At 53.0% G+C, this 18,808-nt stretch overlaps 1 protein-coding gene across 2 annotated transcripts in view; it reads right to left on the reverse strand.

Moving 5' to 3' along the window:
• The window catches only part of BICD2 (BICD cargo adaptor 2), a 48,821-nt gene that overhangs the window by 6,993 nt on the left and 23,020 nt on the right, over positions 1-18,808 (reverse strand). For both annotated transcript variants that reach the window (XM_010375110.2, XM_010375109.2), the window contains exons 2-5: positions 10,682-10,894; positions 4,319-4,471; positions 1,931-2,386; positions 169-1,212 (exon numbers count right to left, since the gene is read on the reverse strand). In XM_010375110.2, the coding sequence (XP_010373412.1) occupies positions 169-1,212; positions 1,931-2,386; positions 4,319-4,471; positions 10,682-10,894 (1,866 nt within the window). The remainder of the gene's footprint in view (positions 1-168; positions 1,213-1,930; positions 2,387-4,318; positions 4,472-10,681; positions 10,895-18,808) is intronic.

Genomic DNA, 18,808 nt, shown 5'->3' on the forward strand with positions numbered 1-18,808 from the left:
TGGGGGCCCTGAGCAGGGGAGCACAGGCGGCCAAGCTACTATGGGCTGGCTTTGCCTGGTGGTGACGCAGGCCTGGGGGGCCCCGTGGCAGGGGGAGGAAGGAGGCCAAGGGGAAACACCCTTAGGCCAGCAGTGGGTGACAAGTGGCCCTACCGCCTGGCGCCTCACCTGCTTGTTGGCCTTGAGCACAGTGCGCAGCGTGGTGATCTGTTCCCGCTTGGTGCTGAGCAGCGACTTCAGCTTGAGGATCTCCTCCATGAGCGCCTCCTTGTCCTTGTCCACAGCGGGGCCCAGCTCCTGAGAGGCGATGCGCTGGCGTGACAGCTCCGTGGTGCGGTCCACGGCTGCCTGCAGGTGCTTGATCTGGTCGCGGATGATAGCAATCAGGTTGTAGATGTTCATGGGCTCCCGGCGTGGGTCACTCAGGGGTGATGGCAGTGAGGAGCCAGGCGAGGGGCTGCTGTCCCCGCTCCCACTATCGGCTCGGCCCGCCTCAGGAGCCAGCAGCCCCTTGGGTAGGAGGATGGGTGAGCGGCGGCCGCGCCCCTCGGGGCTGGTGCGGCCCCCAGGGCTGGTGCGGCCGGCCCCGCCCTGGCCCTCGCGGTAGTAGTCCAGCATGACGCGGTTGGGCGTCTCATTGTTGCACATGCACACGTGGTGGTAGAGATTGGCCAGCTCCTCACTGAAGGTCACCAGCTCATCCTGGGCCACGCTCAGGCTGCCCTGCGTCTCACCAGCAACGTCGCTCACCTTCTTCAGCTCCTTCTCCAGCCGGGCCAGTAGCTCACGGTCCTGGCGGCTGGCCTTCTCCAGCAGGGAGACCTTCTCCATGAGCGCCTGGCCCTCAGCCTCGTAGCGGCCCTTCTCCTCAGCGTGCTGGGCCTCACGAGCCTCATGTGTGCTGCGCAGCGCCTTGAGCTGCTCACGGAGCTCACCAGCCTCAGCCACAGCCACATGGTACTTGCAGGCCAAGATCTCGGGCCCGTTGATGTCCACCTCGTAGTAGTCGCCGTCCTCATGGCTGTCACGGTCCTTCTCATTGTCCAGGGCCGTCTGCCGCTCCTTGCCGGCCTGCAGGCGCCGCAGTGCACTCAGATTCTCTGTGAGGCGGGTCACCTTCTCCTGCTGTTCTGACAGGGATCCCCGCGTGTGCTCCAGCTGCTTCTGTGTGTCCTGCAGCGTCGCCAGCAGGCCCGCCTTTTCCCGCTCCATCTGCAAAGGCACAGGCAGCAGGACTCCATGTCAGTTGCCATGGACTCCGAGAGCTTGGAGGACCCCCAGGATGGCCCAGTGACATCCCACCCCATGTCAGGACAGGCTGTGAGCCCCAGGTTCCTTGGCCATGCTGTCAGTGAGGTGGACAGAGACACACAGGGTGTGGAAAGGATGGAACTCATGCTGGGCCCTCAGAACACTGCCCGTCACCAGTAATGGTGGTCACCCTCAATGCAGGCTCTTTCCCCACTTATGTTACAGGGGATCTGGGCTCAGAAAGTGGAGCTCTAGGCTGGCTGGGTGTGTAGTCAGGAATATTAGTGCCCTAGCCCTCTGCTTCAGAGGACGGGACTCTGTTGCCTTGGATCAACAGGGTCCACGTCCCAGGAGATGAGCCCATGTATGACCTTGGTGGGCCCCTCTGACACCTGGCCTGCGTGTAGGGATCACATGTGGGGCCAGTGTCTCATCACTTCACCCTGACACCATGTAGGTAACAGGGGAGCAATGTGGGTGCTGTAGTGCCAGGAAACCACTTCTCTGGGACTCTTCTATGTGTGCTCCTAGAGTTCCATTTACAGTAATGATGCAGGAGATAAAATCAATGTAAGGAAAAGGGAAAGTTAACATCAGCAGAGTGTCAGGTAACCACTGCTTAGTGAGCCCTGCAGAGCTGGAGTGGGCACAGTGTGCTGAAGGCCCGCTGCCTGCTCACCTGCATAAGCTGCTGCTTCAGCTTCTGGATCTCGGAGATGTTGAGCTCACTGAGTAGGTCGGAGACGAGACTAGGGGAGGGCGGTGCAAGGCCCTCCTTCTTGGGCGTGGAGGTCTTGTTGTCCAGTGGCAGCTTGGCCAGGCCGCCATGCTCAAAGCCATTGACCAGGGCCTCGGCATCGTTGTTGGGCTCAGCAGCATCGTCACTGAACTTGAGGCCATCCAGTGAGACATGCAGGTGGCTGGTGTAGAAGGAATCATTGATGCTCATGTAGTGTGACAGCTCCTTGCGCAGGCTGTTCTTCTGCTCGCGCTCCGTCTTCAGCGTCTCTAGCGCCTCCTCCAGCTGCCGCTCTGAGATCTCCTTGAGGCGGATGGCATCCTCCAGCTGGCTGTTGAGGTACTCGGTCTCCTCCTCCAGACGCTTGATCTCATGCTTGAGGCCCTCAAACTCCACCTGGGAAAAGAAGTCAACGCTCTTGCGTCAAGGCAACATGGAAGTTCCTTTTAGGCCCCATAAATGAAGAATACACCAGCACACCAGCTCCGGCCCCATAAATGAAGAACACACCAGCACACCAACTCTGGCCACCCACGAAGCGCAAGGTGAAACGCCAGGTGAAGTGCCATCCTGGGAAGGGAGGGAGCCCGTCCAGGCCAAGACTACTTCTGCTCAGAGATGTGGATGCTAAGAAGGTTCCAGGGCATGAGATGCGAATGCAATGAAACGCTCAGCCCAACCCACCCACCGTTGGGATCAGCAGACATGGGGAGGGGAACACAAATGTCTGAAGTGGCCCCAAGCCAGGACTGTACATGTGGAGATGCACCAAGAACAACACACATCCACCCATAGAAGGCTGCCAACCTTGTATTAAGTCATTCACAAATATTACCAAGTGCATGCTGATTTAAAATTTTATAAAGTTATTTAATTAACATTTACAGTTAACTAAACATCTTAAGATACATAAAAATACATTTCAATGTGTGCTGTGATCATGACTTCTAATCATATTTCAAAATGAAGGAACAGAAACTCCCCCCAAGGCAGAACATCTCAGCCACTAAACCTCCACACGCACATGACACCCAGACCTGGAGGAGCTCGAAGGTAGGTGGGAAAAGCAACATCAAAGTCTTGTCTCCATGAAAATCGTATTTGCAGGTGGACAAGGCAAAAGTAGATAGAAAATGATGCCTGATGTGGAGGTTCAGAACTTGTGGGCAATTTCTAAAACTATTTCTTATTTTTCTGTAATATTTGGGCAAAAAAATCAGAAACAAACCAGTAACAGGAAGTGCTGAGCACATCTCTGCAGTCTTGGGTTGGAAGGGACACCTACTACCACATCCAAGGTGTGCGCACAGGAGGTAGGGTGGAGCCCTCAGTCTCAGCACACAAGTGGGGAGGTGAGGAATCCCAGACGGAGAGAGTCAGACTCCACTGAGTGCCAACCCGAGGACAGGGTCGCCTCAAGCCTCAGTTTCGCTTCTCCTAAGGCCACCGTGCGCTGGGGTCTGCCAACAGCAGCACCAACAACCAAACGGTACTTACAATGTAGATAGTGGCTAAGACTGTTCATGTGCACGAGCTGTCACAGAGGGACCAGGCTAGGAGCTCTGCATAAACACAGGCGCTTCCTCCTCCGGGCACACATACCACATTCCCTGACGGTGAGACTCAGAGGATTTCGGTGGTAGAGGATTTGAGGAAAGCAAGGAAGACATCCATGGCATTCCGGGGGAAGTTTTGGGGTTTCCTGAGAGAAAAGACTCCCATTCCCCACCATGCAGGACTGTGGCTCTTGGAGACAGAAGAGCAAGTTCAGGCCTTGAGTGGCAGCAGAACAGCAGAGCACATGATAATTTGGTCACATCACAGAGAGAAGGGACCCTCCTCATTCATCTCTGTCACAGGCAGAGACTCTGCTCGTCCCTGTCGGAGAGGGTTCCCTCTGAGACCTCATAAGAGACAGACGGGTTCCTGTTCATCCCCATCACAGACAGAGAGGACCCTCCTCGTCCCTGTCACAGGCAGAGACACAGGAATACTATAGGCCTCATGGTCAGCACCTGATGGGGGAAAGAGTCTCAAAGTCCAGTCTGGGGTTTTCTGGTGTAACCTCTTCATCACCTCTTAGATTTTTGTTTTCATTTTTGTTGGCTGGGACACCTCAGCCTGGCCAATGTCAGCAAACACTGCAGCCAGAGTTTCATCTTTTGGAGGGTCTGGGTCCCACCAAGTGTACCCTCTGCCTCCACAGTGGGAAAGCTGGCCCTGGGCCTCAGGTGTGTGGAATGAGACAGGAACCCTTCTCAACAGGGTGAGGGCCTCGACGCCCAGTGAACCCACGTGCCACCTCCACCCCACAGGCCCAAGACTCGCCTGGTTCTGTCTGAGCACAGACACTTGCTTCTGCAGGCTGATGTTCTCCTCCTCCAGCTCCGAGTAGTCCTGCAGCAGGCGAGCTTCCCGGAATTTGTACTCCTTGATGTCATCCCGCAGGCGGCCACGCTGGATCTCCACATTCTGGTTGATCTGTTGGGGGAGAGGGAAAGGCAGATGTGAGCAGCCTCCACAGGGCACGAGAGGGGCTCAGAACAGGCAGGCACACCATGGCTAGCCGCACAGCCAGAACTCAAGAGCCCAGGCTTGCAGGTGCCAGTGTGACTGCGTGGAAAGGAGTAGGAGCCCAGCGCAGTGTGCCAGAGTGCACGGCGGACCGCAAAGTTTCCAGAGTAAATCCCCTCAGCCCTTCTCAGCTGGGAACCCCTGACAAGTGACTGCCTGCTCCAACCCTTGGCTTCTTCATCTTTAAATTAAAATGGGGTTAAAAGTAGTTCCTGCCTTCTATTATTGGGCATGTACACAGTAGTGTGCAGGTGGGCATATAAATGGTATAGTGCTGTGGCAAACAGCCTGCAGGTGCTGAAACTGGTAAACACAGAGTGTCTACCCCAGAGAAATGCACACATGCCCACAGAGAAACCGGTCCACAGATGTTCACAACAGCAGCGTTCATTTTGCCAAAAGGTGGAAGCAGCCCAAGTGTTCATCGACTGACGAATGAATAAACAAAATGTGGTCTCTCCACACAATGGAATGTTGTTCAGCCACAATAAGGAATGACGTATTGACACATGCTACAACATGAATGACCCGTGAACACATTCTGCTGAGTGAAAGAAGGCCTGTCACAAGAGGCCATGCATTGTATGATTCTATTTCCATGAAATGTCCAGAATAGGCAAATTCATAGAGACAGAAAGTAGGTTAGTGGCTGCCAGGAGCTGGGGAGGGGGAGGGGGAGTGACTGAAACGGGTGTTCTTTTTGGAGCAATGAACTGTTCTAAGATTGTGGAATGGTGCACATATATGTGACTCTAATAAAATACACTGAATTGTACACCTTATGTGGGTGAACTTTATGAGACATAAATTATCTCAATAAAGCTGTTTAAAATTAGTTCGGGTTGTAAGTTGCCATAAGGAGCCAAGAGATGTCATGGGAGAGGCTTGTGCAGGGTTGGGGTGAACAGGATGCAATCAAGGCAGAATTCCAACTTGCTGCCATAAGCCAGGGACCTGGGCCCCTCAGCCGCAGCCCTAGCAATATCCTAGAAATAAAGATGCTTCTTCTTTGTGGTGGAAGCTGGCCTGTACATTACATGTTTAGCATATCCCTGACCTCTGCCCACCAGACACAGCCATCTCCTCTCCAGACATTGCCAATGTCCCCCAGGGGTGAAATCATCCCCTTGACAAATTCTCTATCTCCTCCCTGTACTCTGCTGACCCAGCTGCCTCCCTGTGTATCTGCAAAGGCCTGGCTCCCCAGACCACCACCACCCCTGCTCTAAAGCCCTCCTGGACTCTCAGCCAGAAGCCCTGTCCATCTTGCGGGCCCCACAGCTTCGTCTACCTCTTGCACTGTTCTCTTGGCTTATGCTATGGTTTCTCCTGGTAACATGTGTGTGCTCATCTGAATGGAACATGCTTTATAGACAAGATTCCAAGATCCCATCCAAGTACACACAAAACAGTCATACTGGGTTAGCAAAATGAAATAGGACATCCCTCCCCAAAACAAAGGAAAAAAGGAATGCAACAGAGAGGGGAAGAGAGTCAGCGATATACAGCAAGTACTACTGACAAATGCTTACTATTCACAAAGATTACACTTAAAATCTACAGCAAATGGACACACACATAGTCCTCTCATTATAAGTGATCCAAGTAAGTGACAGAAAGCTGATACCGTAAGAAACAGAGATACCATACAGGGAGGAAGACAAGGCCTGGCAAAGCCTCGTACCAGAGGAGAAAGTGAGCAAGCTGCATGCTGGGATGAAAGGAGAGAAAGCTGCACCAGCACAGCCACCACCAGGGCGAGGCCCCACAGTGGCTACATGAGGAGTGGATGGGGAGTGGGCAGGCTCTCCAGCCTCTCTCCTGTTAGTGAGACTGCAGCGAGTGCAGCGCCCCCCACGAGTGTGCTTAGGGGAGCTGCACAAGCCAAGTCACATCCAGGCTCTCCACACCCCAGCTGGGGACTTGGGCACCTCTATGCCAGAAAGGTTTCTCCAATTCCTGCTTTTTCCTTGCTAACCGGCAAGCAAGCGGTCTGCAACAGGTGTGCAAACATGTGCCACCTGATTCAGTGCGGTCACCCAGCCGGCTCCTCAGGTGGAGTGGAAGCTGAGGGGAAGGTCTAAGTCCCACCAACTCTCCCAGGCCTGCCAGTCAAGATCAACAAACCTAGAAGGTGCTCCAGGCAGTGGGAAGAGAGGGCCAAGAAGCTTCCATGTGCCTGAGCAGAGAGATAGTGACATGCCCAACTAAAGAGTGAAGCAGAGAGCCTGGCTGGATGCCTCATAGCATTAGGGTCCCCCAGAGGCACACACATGACTTCTGTTCCCTTGGCAGTGCCCATACGAGTCCTCAGGGTCCTTCACCACCTGGCCCAGGCAAGGTGTACTAGGAGTTCTGTCCTTGCACCATTGCCAAACCCAGAACACAGAGGCACACCCATGTCAAATGCTGGCCTGGCCATACCATGCCGTGGGTGACAATGGCACCATCTCTGCTGATGCTGGAGGACACAAACACTGTGCTTCCATGCCCACACCACTGGGCGTAGGCAGCCAGGCTCATCTGGCCTGCCACGTAGCACCTCCATCCAGCACACGCCCAATTGCCAAGGGCTCAAACAGGCTGACTGGTTGCCATGGGGTTTAGTTTTCCCTCAAGTAAGCACCTTCTCCCAGTGAGCCTGTCTGATGTCAGCCCAAAGGACTACAGTGGACAAACTCTGCTGTGTGAGGCCGAGCAGCCCAGATGAAGGAGGTGGGAGCACAGGCCTGTAGCTGACCACCAGTGTCCCATCTCAGCTTCCCTTCTGTGGGATCCCCACACCTCAGACTGCTCATCAGCAAGCAGGGTGTGATAACTGCCTGCTTCAAGGAGCCACTCCGCAGGGGGTTGGCTGCCGTCTCTCCTGTCCCCACCAGACCTCAACCCCAGGACACTCTCATCTCTGCCTTGACGGCCTAGGGCAGCCCCTTCACCCTACTCCTTCTTGGGGCAAATATGAAGAAAGATCTTGGTGTGTGTATGAGACCTGGCTCTGACCCCAGGCCTCCTGTGGCTCTCTGGGCCTCTGATTCCCCATCTGGGAAATGGAGCCACATCCCCACTAAGGCCCCATCCAGGTCAGTCCTCAGAAGCTCTCCCACCTGCCAGGGGCCTGGGCAGGAAAGATGCTCTCACTAGCAGGAGAGAAGCTGGAGGACCTGCCCACATGTGGGTCCCACACATACGCAGCGATTAGAGTCAGGATCTGAAAAGCACCTCTCCCCTACCAGCCAGGACACCTTAGGCACATGGTGGAACCTTGCAAACCTCTGTTTCTTCACATCTGACAAGATATCAGTAGGGTCACCAGAAGGACCAAGTCTGAGGCAATCAGAACTATCCAACACATGCCAAGTATGTTTGTTACTGTAAAGCTTCACAGGTCCTCATGGTGTGTTGGGGTGTGGAGGTGGACAGACAACCAGTTGACACAAGGGAGGAAAAAGGGGAAGGGCTGTTGAGGGTGGCAGGGTAGTGGGTCAAAGGATACAATGAAGGTTGTTTTATTGTCAAATGTACCCTTTCTGACCCATGGGATGTGAGCCTTGGGCAGTGATTGGGCAAAGCCATGTTGGGGGGTAGGGGAGCATGGAGGAGCTTGGCACAGTGGCTCAGACCAGCAGAACAGCAGGCAGCAGAAGACAAGAGTTGTGCACGGCTGGGACTGGTGGTGGTGAGACAAGGTCAGTCCTAGAGATGCTCCACCCCAACTAGGTACCCAAGGCGAGGACCTGGGATGGTTCCTACAGCTCTGCAGCAACCTAGGGCAGGGACACGGGCGTGAGGGACACAGAATGCCCAGGGACCCAGGCAGGGACCCTCAGGAGAGAGAGGGAAGGCTGAGGGGTGTGCAAGGAGTGTCAGGATTTCCTCCTGAAGCACAAACAGGAACCACAGAAATCCTCTCTTCCCCACAAGACCTGCAGCATCTTTAACTTGCTGTGCTCATTTCCAGTCTCACCTGAAGCCAGCAGGGCCACCCAGCCCTCTTTGGCCTCTGCCACCAGAGATAGGCCTCTTGGAAGAGAGAAGGAGTGGAATGTGCTGGGCTAGGGAGAAAGCACCTGCACACGCTTTTCAGGAATAGAGGGGCCAGACAGATGGCAGCTGGGGCAGCCAAGGATACATCTCTCCAGCCACACAGCCCCTCCTCCCACTGACCAGAGGGCTCCTTGTGGGAGGAAATGAGATCATGTACTGCCACTTCAGAATCTGAGACTCCCCACCCTGAGTCCAAGCCAAGCTCCTCCCTGGACCCCTACGGCCTCAGCGATCTCTGACCTCTCATTCCTACCGCTGCTGGCACCGAGGGCAGTATCCTTCAGTACTGGCATGCTAAGCCAACAGCAGCACTAATCACTGCACACCCTCAGGGCCTATGCCCTGCTGACCTCTAGTAAGATTATCTGCCGCAGAGGGTGGGGCTCCTGTGGCAGGAACAAGGGTCCACAAGTGCTCCGACAATGTGGGGTGAAGGAGCTGTGGGGCATCCTCTACAAGGGGCTTCAGAGACTGTCGGTTTACAGATGGGGAAACTGAGGCCAGGACTAAAGATAAGGCCTTGCCCAGGCCCCAAGGCTCAGTGAAAGGCAAAGTCAGTATCAGCCCATTCCCAACCGACTGGTGCTCACTCCTCCAGCCATTCCCAATGAGAACCTGGGGCTGACCCTCAAAGGCCACGGCCAGGAGGACTGCAGCTCACTTGCCAACTTCCAGCTCCACTTGCAGAACCCAGGGACCACCCCACCTCCATCTTGGTGATGGGGCCTCATCCTTCCTCAGAGGGCACTGGCCCCTCTTGCCCCCATGACAGGCATCTCAGCCCCACTTTTGTCCCCACAGCCCACTCCCCGTGTAACCACCAAACCCAAGCTGGACCCTGCCTCCTTCAGGGCCCCACCCAGGCCTGCGGGACTCTCCCGACACTCCTCCTGCCCTTGGCTCAGCCCCACAGTGAACATGCCCCTGCCCTAGGGACAGGCACGGGGTACGGCTCTCCCCTGATATCTGCCACATGCCTTCTAGGAAAATGAGGCTTTGCTCACGCTGTGTCCTCAGGTTCACAGACACTGAGGCTCCAGCAGGGCTCAATTAAAATATGTGCCAGTCAGTGAGGAAAGACACTCAGGCGCTCACTCAACCTTCCCTGAGCCTCCTGTTCAAACCAGCGAGACTCTCCTCCCACCTGCCCCAGTGGAAGACTCTCCTCCTCCTGTTGGGCTCAAACTGCACAGGCTCCACACCCCACAGCAAACTTCCCATATCCTGCTTTGGCCACATTGTTCCCCTGGGCTGGGCTCCCCAATCCTCCACGACTCCAGGGCCTAAGTGTCCGGGCCATGAGCAGCTGGTCCTGTGGCCTTTGCGCCTGTCAGGGCCCAAGAACCAACCTGGTTCCTCTGACTTCATGTTCACAAGCTCATGGACGGACACTACAGTTCCATTTCTAGATGTAGAGCCTGTGCCATGTACCCATGGATGTCCATGGGTACCCAGAACTCCAACAGGCTCTAGTGCCAGGGACCACTCACCCATACCCTCCCTGCAGGCACTCTGCTGTGCACAAGGCAGGGGTGTGGCAGCTGGGGCCACTGGCGGTGGCCTCCACCCCTAATTCTCAGACACGCACATCCTACCTCGAGTCTCCATGGAATATTCGGGGTTTGTGTTCTTATTACAGTTGGGCATAACGCAGGCCCTGAATGACACAAAACATTCCCAGGGCTGGGGGGGTCCAATGACGAGGAGTGACCCATGGGCATCAGCCCTCCACGAGTGGGAGTCCAATGGCGAGGAGTGGCCCATGGGCATCAGCCCTCCACGAGTGGCTAACCACACCCCTCCCTGACTGACCACCTCTCTGCTCTGGACTTGCTCATGGGACTTGCTTCACTAGTGAGATGGAAGCAAGCCAGATGCAGCGGAACTCGTGGGTCCATCTCTCTCCCTTCTGCCACATGGGCAGTGGAGGATGACACAAGGAAAGCAAGACAGCCCAGCCAGCTGCAGCATCCCCAGAGGCCAGCCCAGCCCAGCCACCCACCAGGCACACCTGCTATGTGACCCTGGTGGCACTATTGCAGCCACAGAGTAGGCCCCTCCTCACCCCCTCACCTCCTTCAGCTCCTGGGCCACGGAAGCCAGGCGTTCATTCTCCGACTGTGTGTTGGTGAGGACGTTGCGCAACTGCTTCAGCTCTGTCTGCAGCTCTAGCACCTTCCGCACGTAGTACTGCTCCTTGGAGGCCGACTCCTGGATCAGGCTCTCCTCCCGGCTCTCTCCATCAGCAGCCACCTTCTTGTGATTTGTGTGTGCTTGTCCAAAGGCCTGCATCAGGAGACAAAACACTTGTCAGGTGGGCCTCCCAGGGGCACTGAAGGACAGAGACTCAGCTCACAGGTGACACTCATGCTGCAGAACAACAGCACCAACAATGGGGACTGTGGGCCTGAAGGGAAGGCCCCCGCCCTGGGAGGTGCATCTGTGGCATGCCTATGGTTTGCACACATGCAAATGCAACAAGCTGTACCCAAGATTCATTTGCTTCACCAAAATAAGAGAAAGCCTGGTCTCTGAGGAACAGTGTCTGCACTGGCAAGACAAGTACTGGAGTCAGGGAGCCACAGCGGGCATGTATGACAGCAGCTGGGGCCGGCGGAGGGAGCTCCCACACAGCTCCCACCTCCTCCCACTCCAGATGGCACGCCGGCCACCACATATGAAAGGCAGAGGGAGTCTGTCCATCCTGCTGCCTGATGCTGGCTCATCCTTCACTCCTGGGAGAGACCTGGTCTGAGCAGTCAGAGCCCCAGTCCCAAGGACGGCAGTGATGGTAAGAATTAGACAGAGGCCAGCACAGTGTGCCACCCACTCTGCCCAGTTCCTGGCTCAGAGGCCAACATACCAACATGTTCCAGAGGGGTGAGGAACAAGGGGGGTGGGGGCTGCATGTGGCAAAGAAGTGTAGGGCCCTGGGGCTCAGGGAGGAGACCTTATGGGTGAGATCGACCAGAAAGGCATGCTCGCCTAGCCCAGGATGACCACCTGCCCACGCACCCAAGAGTCAACATTTGTGTCATGTCCATGCCCAAAAACCCAGGCCAGCCAGCCTCCCATCGTGTACACCCCAGGCGAGTGGCCCAGCCTCCAAGCAGGTGCCATCCCCCTCCTTCCCTCCCACTGCCCACTACCCCCACATAGCTGGCATGGCAGGACAGGGCTTCCATGGGTAGAGGGCAGAGGGCCCGCAGTGTGTCACCCCTAGCAGCCCTTGTCTCACTGGCCACTCCACCACAGAGTTCTTGAGGGAGACCTTATCTTTTTACAGTAATCCTGGCTCATGGCAGAAAACAAGATCAAGAGAGAGGCAACTGAAAGGGGATGACTTTGTTTCCCTAAGAGAGAAAAAGGAGCATTTATCACTCATTTACTATTTAATATTAAATCTAAGAATTCAGTCCAAGAAAATAGGAAAAATGTACAAAACCATGAATAAGGATGTTACTAAGCAGGACAGTTTCCAATTTCAAGAAATCAAAGCAAAGAGTAACTCATTTCCTCCCACCAGGAGACTGGCAAAAGAAACCAGGGTCTAGTCTGAGTACCGAGTCTCATGGGACCAACAGGGGAATCAAGGGGAAGACAGACTGATCTTACAGCACTGTGAGGATCACAGGATCCTGCCTGGAAGAGCACACATGTGCTGTGGCAGGTATGGTGACATGTGCTATAAGGTATGTGTTGTGTGTGTGTGTCTCATGGTGTTGCGGGGGACACCCCTGAACAAGGCTAACAGGACAACACAGCCCAGCAGGAAGACTGGTGCTGGCACTGGGACTCCACGTGGGGACTCAGGATTGTCATGGACACTCCTGCTGTGGATGTACAGACGTCCATGGCACCTATACTTCTGAGGAGGCTGGGTCTTGCTCACCTGCCCCCACCCATCAACACAACACCCACTCTGTGGAACATGTCAGTTTTTCTACAAGGCAATCGGGTCAGCTCTGTGATTTCTGCTCTGTTCTTATCCTAGTCCCAAGGAAGGACCAAATCATGATGTCTACACAGCACCTGATCCACCCTGCCCAGCCCCAGGCCACAAGAATGGAAACCAGACATGGAACTGGCCCCAACTGTGGGCTCCCCACCCAAGCGGCAGCCAGACCCCAAGACCCTCACTGGGTGAGGGGCCCACAGGTTGCAGGTGGCATGGGCAGCGCCAGACCATCTGGGCCTCCTGACAAGCAGGCGGGACCGAACTGAAGGGTCCAGCACGCATGGCTGCTCAGAATATGCCCACGAGCCTGGAGCTGGGGATGCACACATCACCTCAGAAGCTTTCTCCAGGTATGACAGCTAAATGCCATGACACGACAATCAAGTCTGGGCCTCCTGGCCTGAGCCCTGGATCTTTTCCTTAGCTTAAGCTCCCAGCCCGGGGCCCACGAACACTCCTGGGCAGCTTTTCAAACACACTGAGATAGAGACTTCCGCCTACAGCCAAGACAAGATTGTTGCAGAAATTAGAACTACCTTCTGTGTAAAAACTTAAAAAAAAAAAAAAAACAGACAATGACAGAATACAAATAAATAATAAGCAGTGGTTTTCACGTCATGGGCACTAGGTAGTGAGAGACAGATCAGGGGAGTTCCAGGAGCCCCCTCCACCAAGAGAACTTCCCAGCCATGGAAAAATGGTAGACTGAGGCAAGGCATGGCAGACCCTGTCAAGGAGGGACTGGAAGATGGCAGCAGGGCAGCCAAGCTAGGCAGATCCACACACAGAGGGCCAGAATCTCCACTGAGGACCAGGCGGCACAGAGCTGGGAAAGTCACTGAAGGACCACCAAGAGGGGCAGAGAAAGCAATCCCCACCATTTACACCAGCCAAAAACAGCACCTGCTCCCACCAGTCACAGGAGAGCCCTCCTGATGCACAGGCAGCAGGGGAGCACTCCCAGGGCCCGACAAAATTAGTCTGGATTAAAATCTGCTCTGATACCACAGAGTAAAGCTTAAAGACAAAACCTGAAAGGATCAATCTGATTCCAAGTCACTTAACTACATCCCAGAACAAAGCTCAAGAACACATGAAGGAATACAAAAACATCCATCTCCCAACAGGTGAGATCCACTGCCCAGCATTCCATCACTAACCACTGAGCAGGCAAAGGCGCACAAACGAGGAAGACAGAAAAAGATCCAGCTAGAACTTCCAGAGACGAAAAGTACAGTGGATGGGATTCAGATAGAACTTCCAGAGACGAAAAGTACAGCGGATGGAATTCAGAGCAGATAAAACAACGCAGAAGAAAAGATTAGTCAACTTGAAAAACCACAGCAAACTATCCAAAATGAAACACAGAGAAAAAAGGCTAAAAGACAAAAGCAAAACTTGAACAGAGCATTGGTGAAGTATGACACAATTTCAAGAAGTCTTACATAAGGACTAATTGGAGTCCCCAAGGGAGAAAAACAGGAAAATAAAAAAAAAAATTGAAGAAATCAGAGCTGAAAATTTTCCACATTTGATGAAAATTATAAACCCACAGACATCAGCAGCTTGTCAACCCAAGCACAAGAAATATGAAGAAAACTACACCAAGGCATAACATAACATTGTTTAAAACCAATTTTACAATAAAAATATTAAAATCAGCCAGAAGAAAAAGGATACCTGACTCAAGAGGAGCAAAGCTAAATGACAGCTGATTTCTCTAACAGGCCAGGAGACAGTGGAACATCTTTTAAACAGCAAAACAAAAAAACTTAACTAGAATGCTATACTCACCGAAAACTGTTCACAAATAGAGGTGAAATACTTCAGACGTACAAAAGCTGAAAGAATTTATGAACAGCAGATCTGCATTGGTATTTAAAGATATGTTAAATAAAATCCTTCAGGCAGAAGAAAAATAATACCATATGGAATCTATATCTACATGGAAGAAATGGTAATTAAATAGGCAAACTTTTAAAATACTTATTTTTATTATTTAAATCTCTTTAAAAGATAATTAACTTGAAATTCAATGCAATCCCTAGCAAAATTCCAAAAGCCTTTTTAGCAGAAATGGAAAAGCTGATTTTCAAATTCATATGGAATTGCAAGGGGCCTAGAGGAGCTAAAACAACATTGAAACAGAATAACAAAGTGAGAAAACTCAGTTTCAAAACTTAATACAAAGCTACGGTGATCAAAACAATGTGGTACTGGTGTAAAGATATAGAGACCAACGGGATAGAACAGAGTCCAGAAATAAACCCTCATATACATGGTCAATTGATTTTTGGCAAGGGTACAAAAATAATTCGATGTTAAAGAACAGTTTTTCGGCCAGGTGCGGTGGCTCACATTTGTAATCCCGGCACTTTGGGAGGCCGAGGCGGGCAGATCACAAGGTCAGGAGTTCGAGACCAGCCTGGCCAACACAGTGAAAACCCGTCACTACTAAAAATTAAAAAAATTAGCTGGGCGTGGTAGCGGGTGCCTGTAATCCCAGCTTCTTGGGAAGCTGAGGCAGGAGAATGGTTTGAACTCAGGAGGCAGAGGTTGCAGTGAGCTGAGATCACCCCACTGTACTCCAAGCTGGGCGACAGAGGAAAAAAAAAAAAAACGTTTTTCAACAAATGATGCTGGGGCAAGTAGCTATATGTATGCGAAATAATGAAGCTGAACCCCTACCTCACATTATACACAAAAATTAACTCAAAATGAATCAAATACCTAAATATAAGAACTAAAACTATAAAACTTTCAGAAGATAATGTAGGGATTAATCTTCATGACCTGGGATTTGGCCATGAATTCTTAGATATGACACCAAAAACATTAACTAACAACAGCAAAAAATAAGTCACTTGAACTTCATCAACATTAAAAACCTCATACATCAAAGGACATAATCAAGTGAAAAGACAACCTACACCATAAAAGAAATGTTTTCAGATTACGTATCTGATAAGGATATGGTATCCAGATCATAGAAAAACTCTTACGACTCAATAAAAAGATAAACAACTGGCTGAGCACGGTGGCTCACGCCTATAATCCCTACACTTTGCGAGGCTGAGACAGGTAGATCACCTGAGGTCAGGAGTTCAAGACCAGTCTGGCCAACATGATAAAAACCCCATCTCTACTAAAAATACAAAAAAATCCGCTGGGTGTGATAATCCGGTAATCCCAGCTACTCAGGAGGCTGAGGCAGGACAATCACTATGGAGGTTGCAGTGAGCCAAGATCATGCCACTGCACTCCAGCCTGGGCAACAACAGCGAAACTCTGTCTCAAAAAAAAAAAAAAAAGACACACAACCTAACTAAAAAATGAACAGGCCAGGCGCAGTGGCTCATGCCTGTAATCTCAGCACTTTGGAAGGCCGAGGCGGGCAGATCACCAAGTCAGGAGATCGAGACCATGAAACTGAGGCACAACAGAGTTCAATGCTTGCCAAGGGTGCACAGTACGGGATGGTGCAGGGCTGGAGACAGAAGGCTGGCAGAATACGCCTCAGGATGGAAAACAGGGCAGTAAGGATCCTGTCCAACAGATGAGCCCAGTGCCCCATCCTACCCCCACTCCTTGGAGATAGAAAAGGCAGGCCAGGTCCCAGGGGCACCTGTGAGCACGAGCCCATCTGCACCCACCACCCCCATCTCAGGGAAGCACAGCCAACATCCCCTGCTAGCACCTCTGAAATAAGCTGCAGCAGCAGGGCTATGTGACTGTGGTGGGCGCCAATCACAATGTGCCTCAATTTCCTCATGTGAAACCTGCGTTAATAATGTCACCAATCTGAGCTTAGTGCTGTGGAGGAGATTTAGTCAGTTAACGTAATTCACTTACCAGAGTCTATGTGGCCTCCTACTCCACCCATCCCCTGATGATAGGAGCTTTAAAATACAGGTTCAGGCAGTTACTCCTTGTTCTCCTCTCTAGGGCTCCCACCGCCTTTCGGATGCCCAAGAAGGAGTCAACTCCTCCAGAGTCAGCATATCTCTGACTCCGGATGTGGCTGAGGCTATTGTCACTGGACCAGTGTTAACATGCTGAGATCCTGACACCCCCAGTGTGGGGGCAGCGCATGGGAGGCTGGGTGGCTTTAGAATGAGCCCATAGCAGATGCTTAGGCCCCCATCACCCCGCAACAGAGGCTGAGATCCAGAAGCAGAAGCTGGACAATGAAGGAAGAGTAAAAGATTACGACCAACAACGGGTTACGGTTACCCCTGTGGTTTTCATTCTGTCCTGACGCCAGTACCAGCAAAGCTCCCTGTTATCATCTGGGCACTCCCACCACCTTAGAACAACTCTTCAAGCGTTACTTTCTGTGAAAGTAAAACTAAGTCTATGCTGGAATGGCTGAGACCCTGACCTGCACCTAGTGCAGAGGAGGGAACAGCGGCAGGTGATCAGAGCCTGGGAGGACGGGGAAGTGTGCCAGGTGGAAGGAACAGCAAATAGCAAGAGGTAAGACAAGGTGAGGCCAGAAGGAGAACTAGGTCCTCATACCAGGGCCTCTGAACCTCTGGACAAGAATCTCTTTCCCTCTCTCCTCAGCCACGTAGGCCTCCAGCTTTGCCGAGGTACCCCGCTGTGCAAGAGGCACTGCCCTGCCTGCCCACTTCCCAGCGGCACAGCAGGAGAGCCAACGGGTATGTGCACACCTGAAGCCAGGCTGCCTGGGCCCACATCCTAGCTCTGCCACTGGTCAGCTATGACTTGGTGAGCTCCTCCCTCACTGTACCTGTCTGTCAAAGGGGCTACAGGGTCAAGTTCCCATGGTTGGGCATGTGTAAGCCCACCCTGATGCCAAGGCAGCATGGGCATCAGGTCAGGGTCATCCACAATCACCCCATTTATGAGAAGTGGCAGGGCTTGAAGAGCAGCCCCAGGCCAGTGCCTGCCCCCTCCCACCTGCCACAAGGTTGGTCCCTGATGGTCCCCACAAGGCCAGGTGCTGGCTCCAAAGTGGCCTCACTGTCCTTCTTCACGTGGAAGATGTCCTTACTCTGTAGTCAGCCAGTGGGGCTGCCTGGCTCTGTGGCAACTACCTAATTACAGTTCCCTCAGCTACAAAGGAAAGTCACCCCACTCCCTCCCCACTCTCAAGAGAGAATGTGGATATCTCCACAGTAAGAGCTGGCCATCAGCCCTAGCTAGCAGAGGTTGACCCTTCAGTCTCCGGACAAACCTGTACAGGGCGTGGAAACAGGTCTGCACAGGAAACTGAGAACCAACCCCACTTGCCGACCTTCCACTGGGGTCTGGCTCCCTGGAGAAGGCCTACACCACCAGGGCAGGGAACCAGGCCTCTAGGCAGGGCTGTCCCAGGGAATTCTCTTTCATCCTAAACCAGTTTGGCCATCTGATACAACAGGAACAACACTTGCCAAGCCAGGAGAGCCAGCCTCAGCATTCCAATGAGGCAGGACTTGTTCCAGGATGCAGTTTCCACAACAAAACTGGGAGCCTCAATTCCTTCATCTGCTAGGCTGATCCAGCACCACCCACTCATAGCCAGCTGGTCCCACACTTGTCCCTGAAGGGCCACGATGCCTGCACCAGGGTGGGCCCAGCCTCCTGGGAACGGCTGGGCCTGGGCATCCCAGGAATCCCACTAGTCCTAGCCTGGCTGCCTCCACTGGGCCCTCCCACCGCCTGCTAAGGTAGAGACACTGTTGGGCTCCTTGTCAGGGCTGGTCCAAGCAGGGGAAAGGTCTGATCCTCACCCACTCGATGGGCTGTGAATACCCTCTGCTCAGCACCCATCTTCCTACCCAGGCTTGTTGAAAAATCCCAGGGACTGGCTTCACCATCCCCTCAATGTTTACTAACAGTACTTATTAGTGCTTACTGCACGCCTGGTCTCTGGTAGGTACCAGTGATACTGGGACAACAGACTATCAGGCCTCCCAAGACCCAAGTCTGAGGGCCTATAGCCCAGATAGTCAGTTGAGACCACAAATTCTCCCATCCTGGGGAACCAGAGGATGATAAAACTCACTTGATTATGGATTGTCAGTATCCCAGGCTCTCTATTCCCCCCAACCACAGTGAGGAGCCCCTGAAGTGTTGGTCAACTCTTTACTGTTTTGAAGCAGTATTCCTATCAGAAGTTTGTGCTTGGCGGGCAGGGAGGCATAGCCTTTGGAGCAAGACCCGACCCCCGACCACAGTTTTACTCCTTGTGAGGGGGAAGAGGCAAAGAAATCTGCAGAGCCAGGAAACAGCAG

This window comes from Rhinopithecus roxellana, chromosome 16 (assembly GCF_007565055.1).
Source record: "Rhinopithecus roxellana isolate Shanxi Qingling chromosome 16, ASM756505v1, whole genome shotgun sequence".
Classification (NCBI taxonomy): Eukaryota; Metazoa; Chordata; class Mammalia; order Primates; family Cercopithecidae; genus Rhinopithecus; species Rhinopithecus roxellana.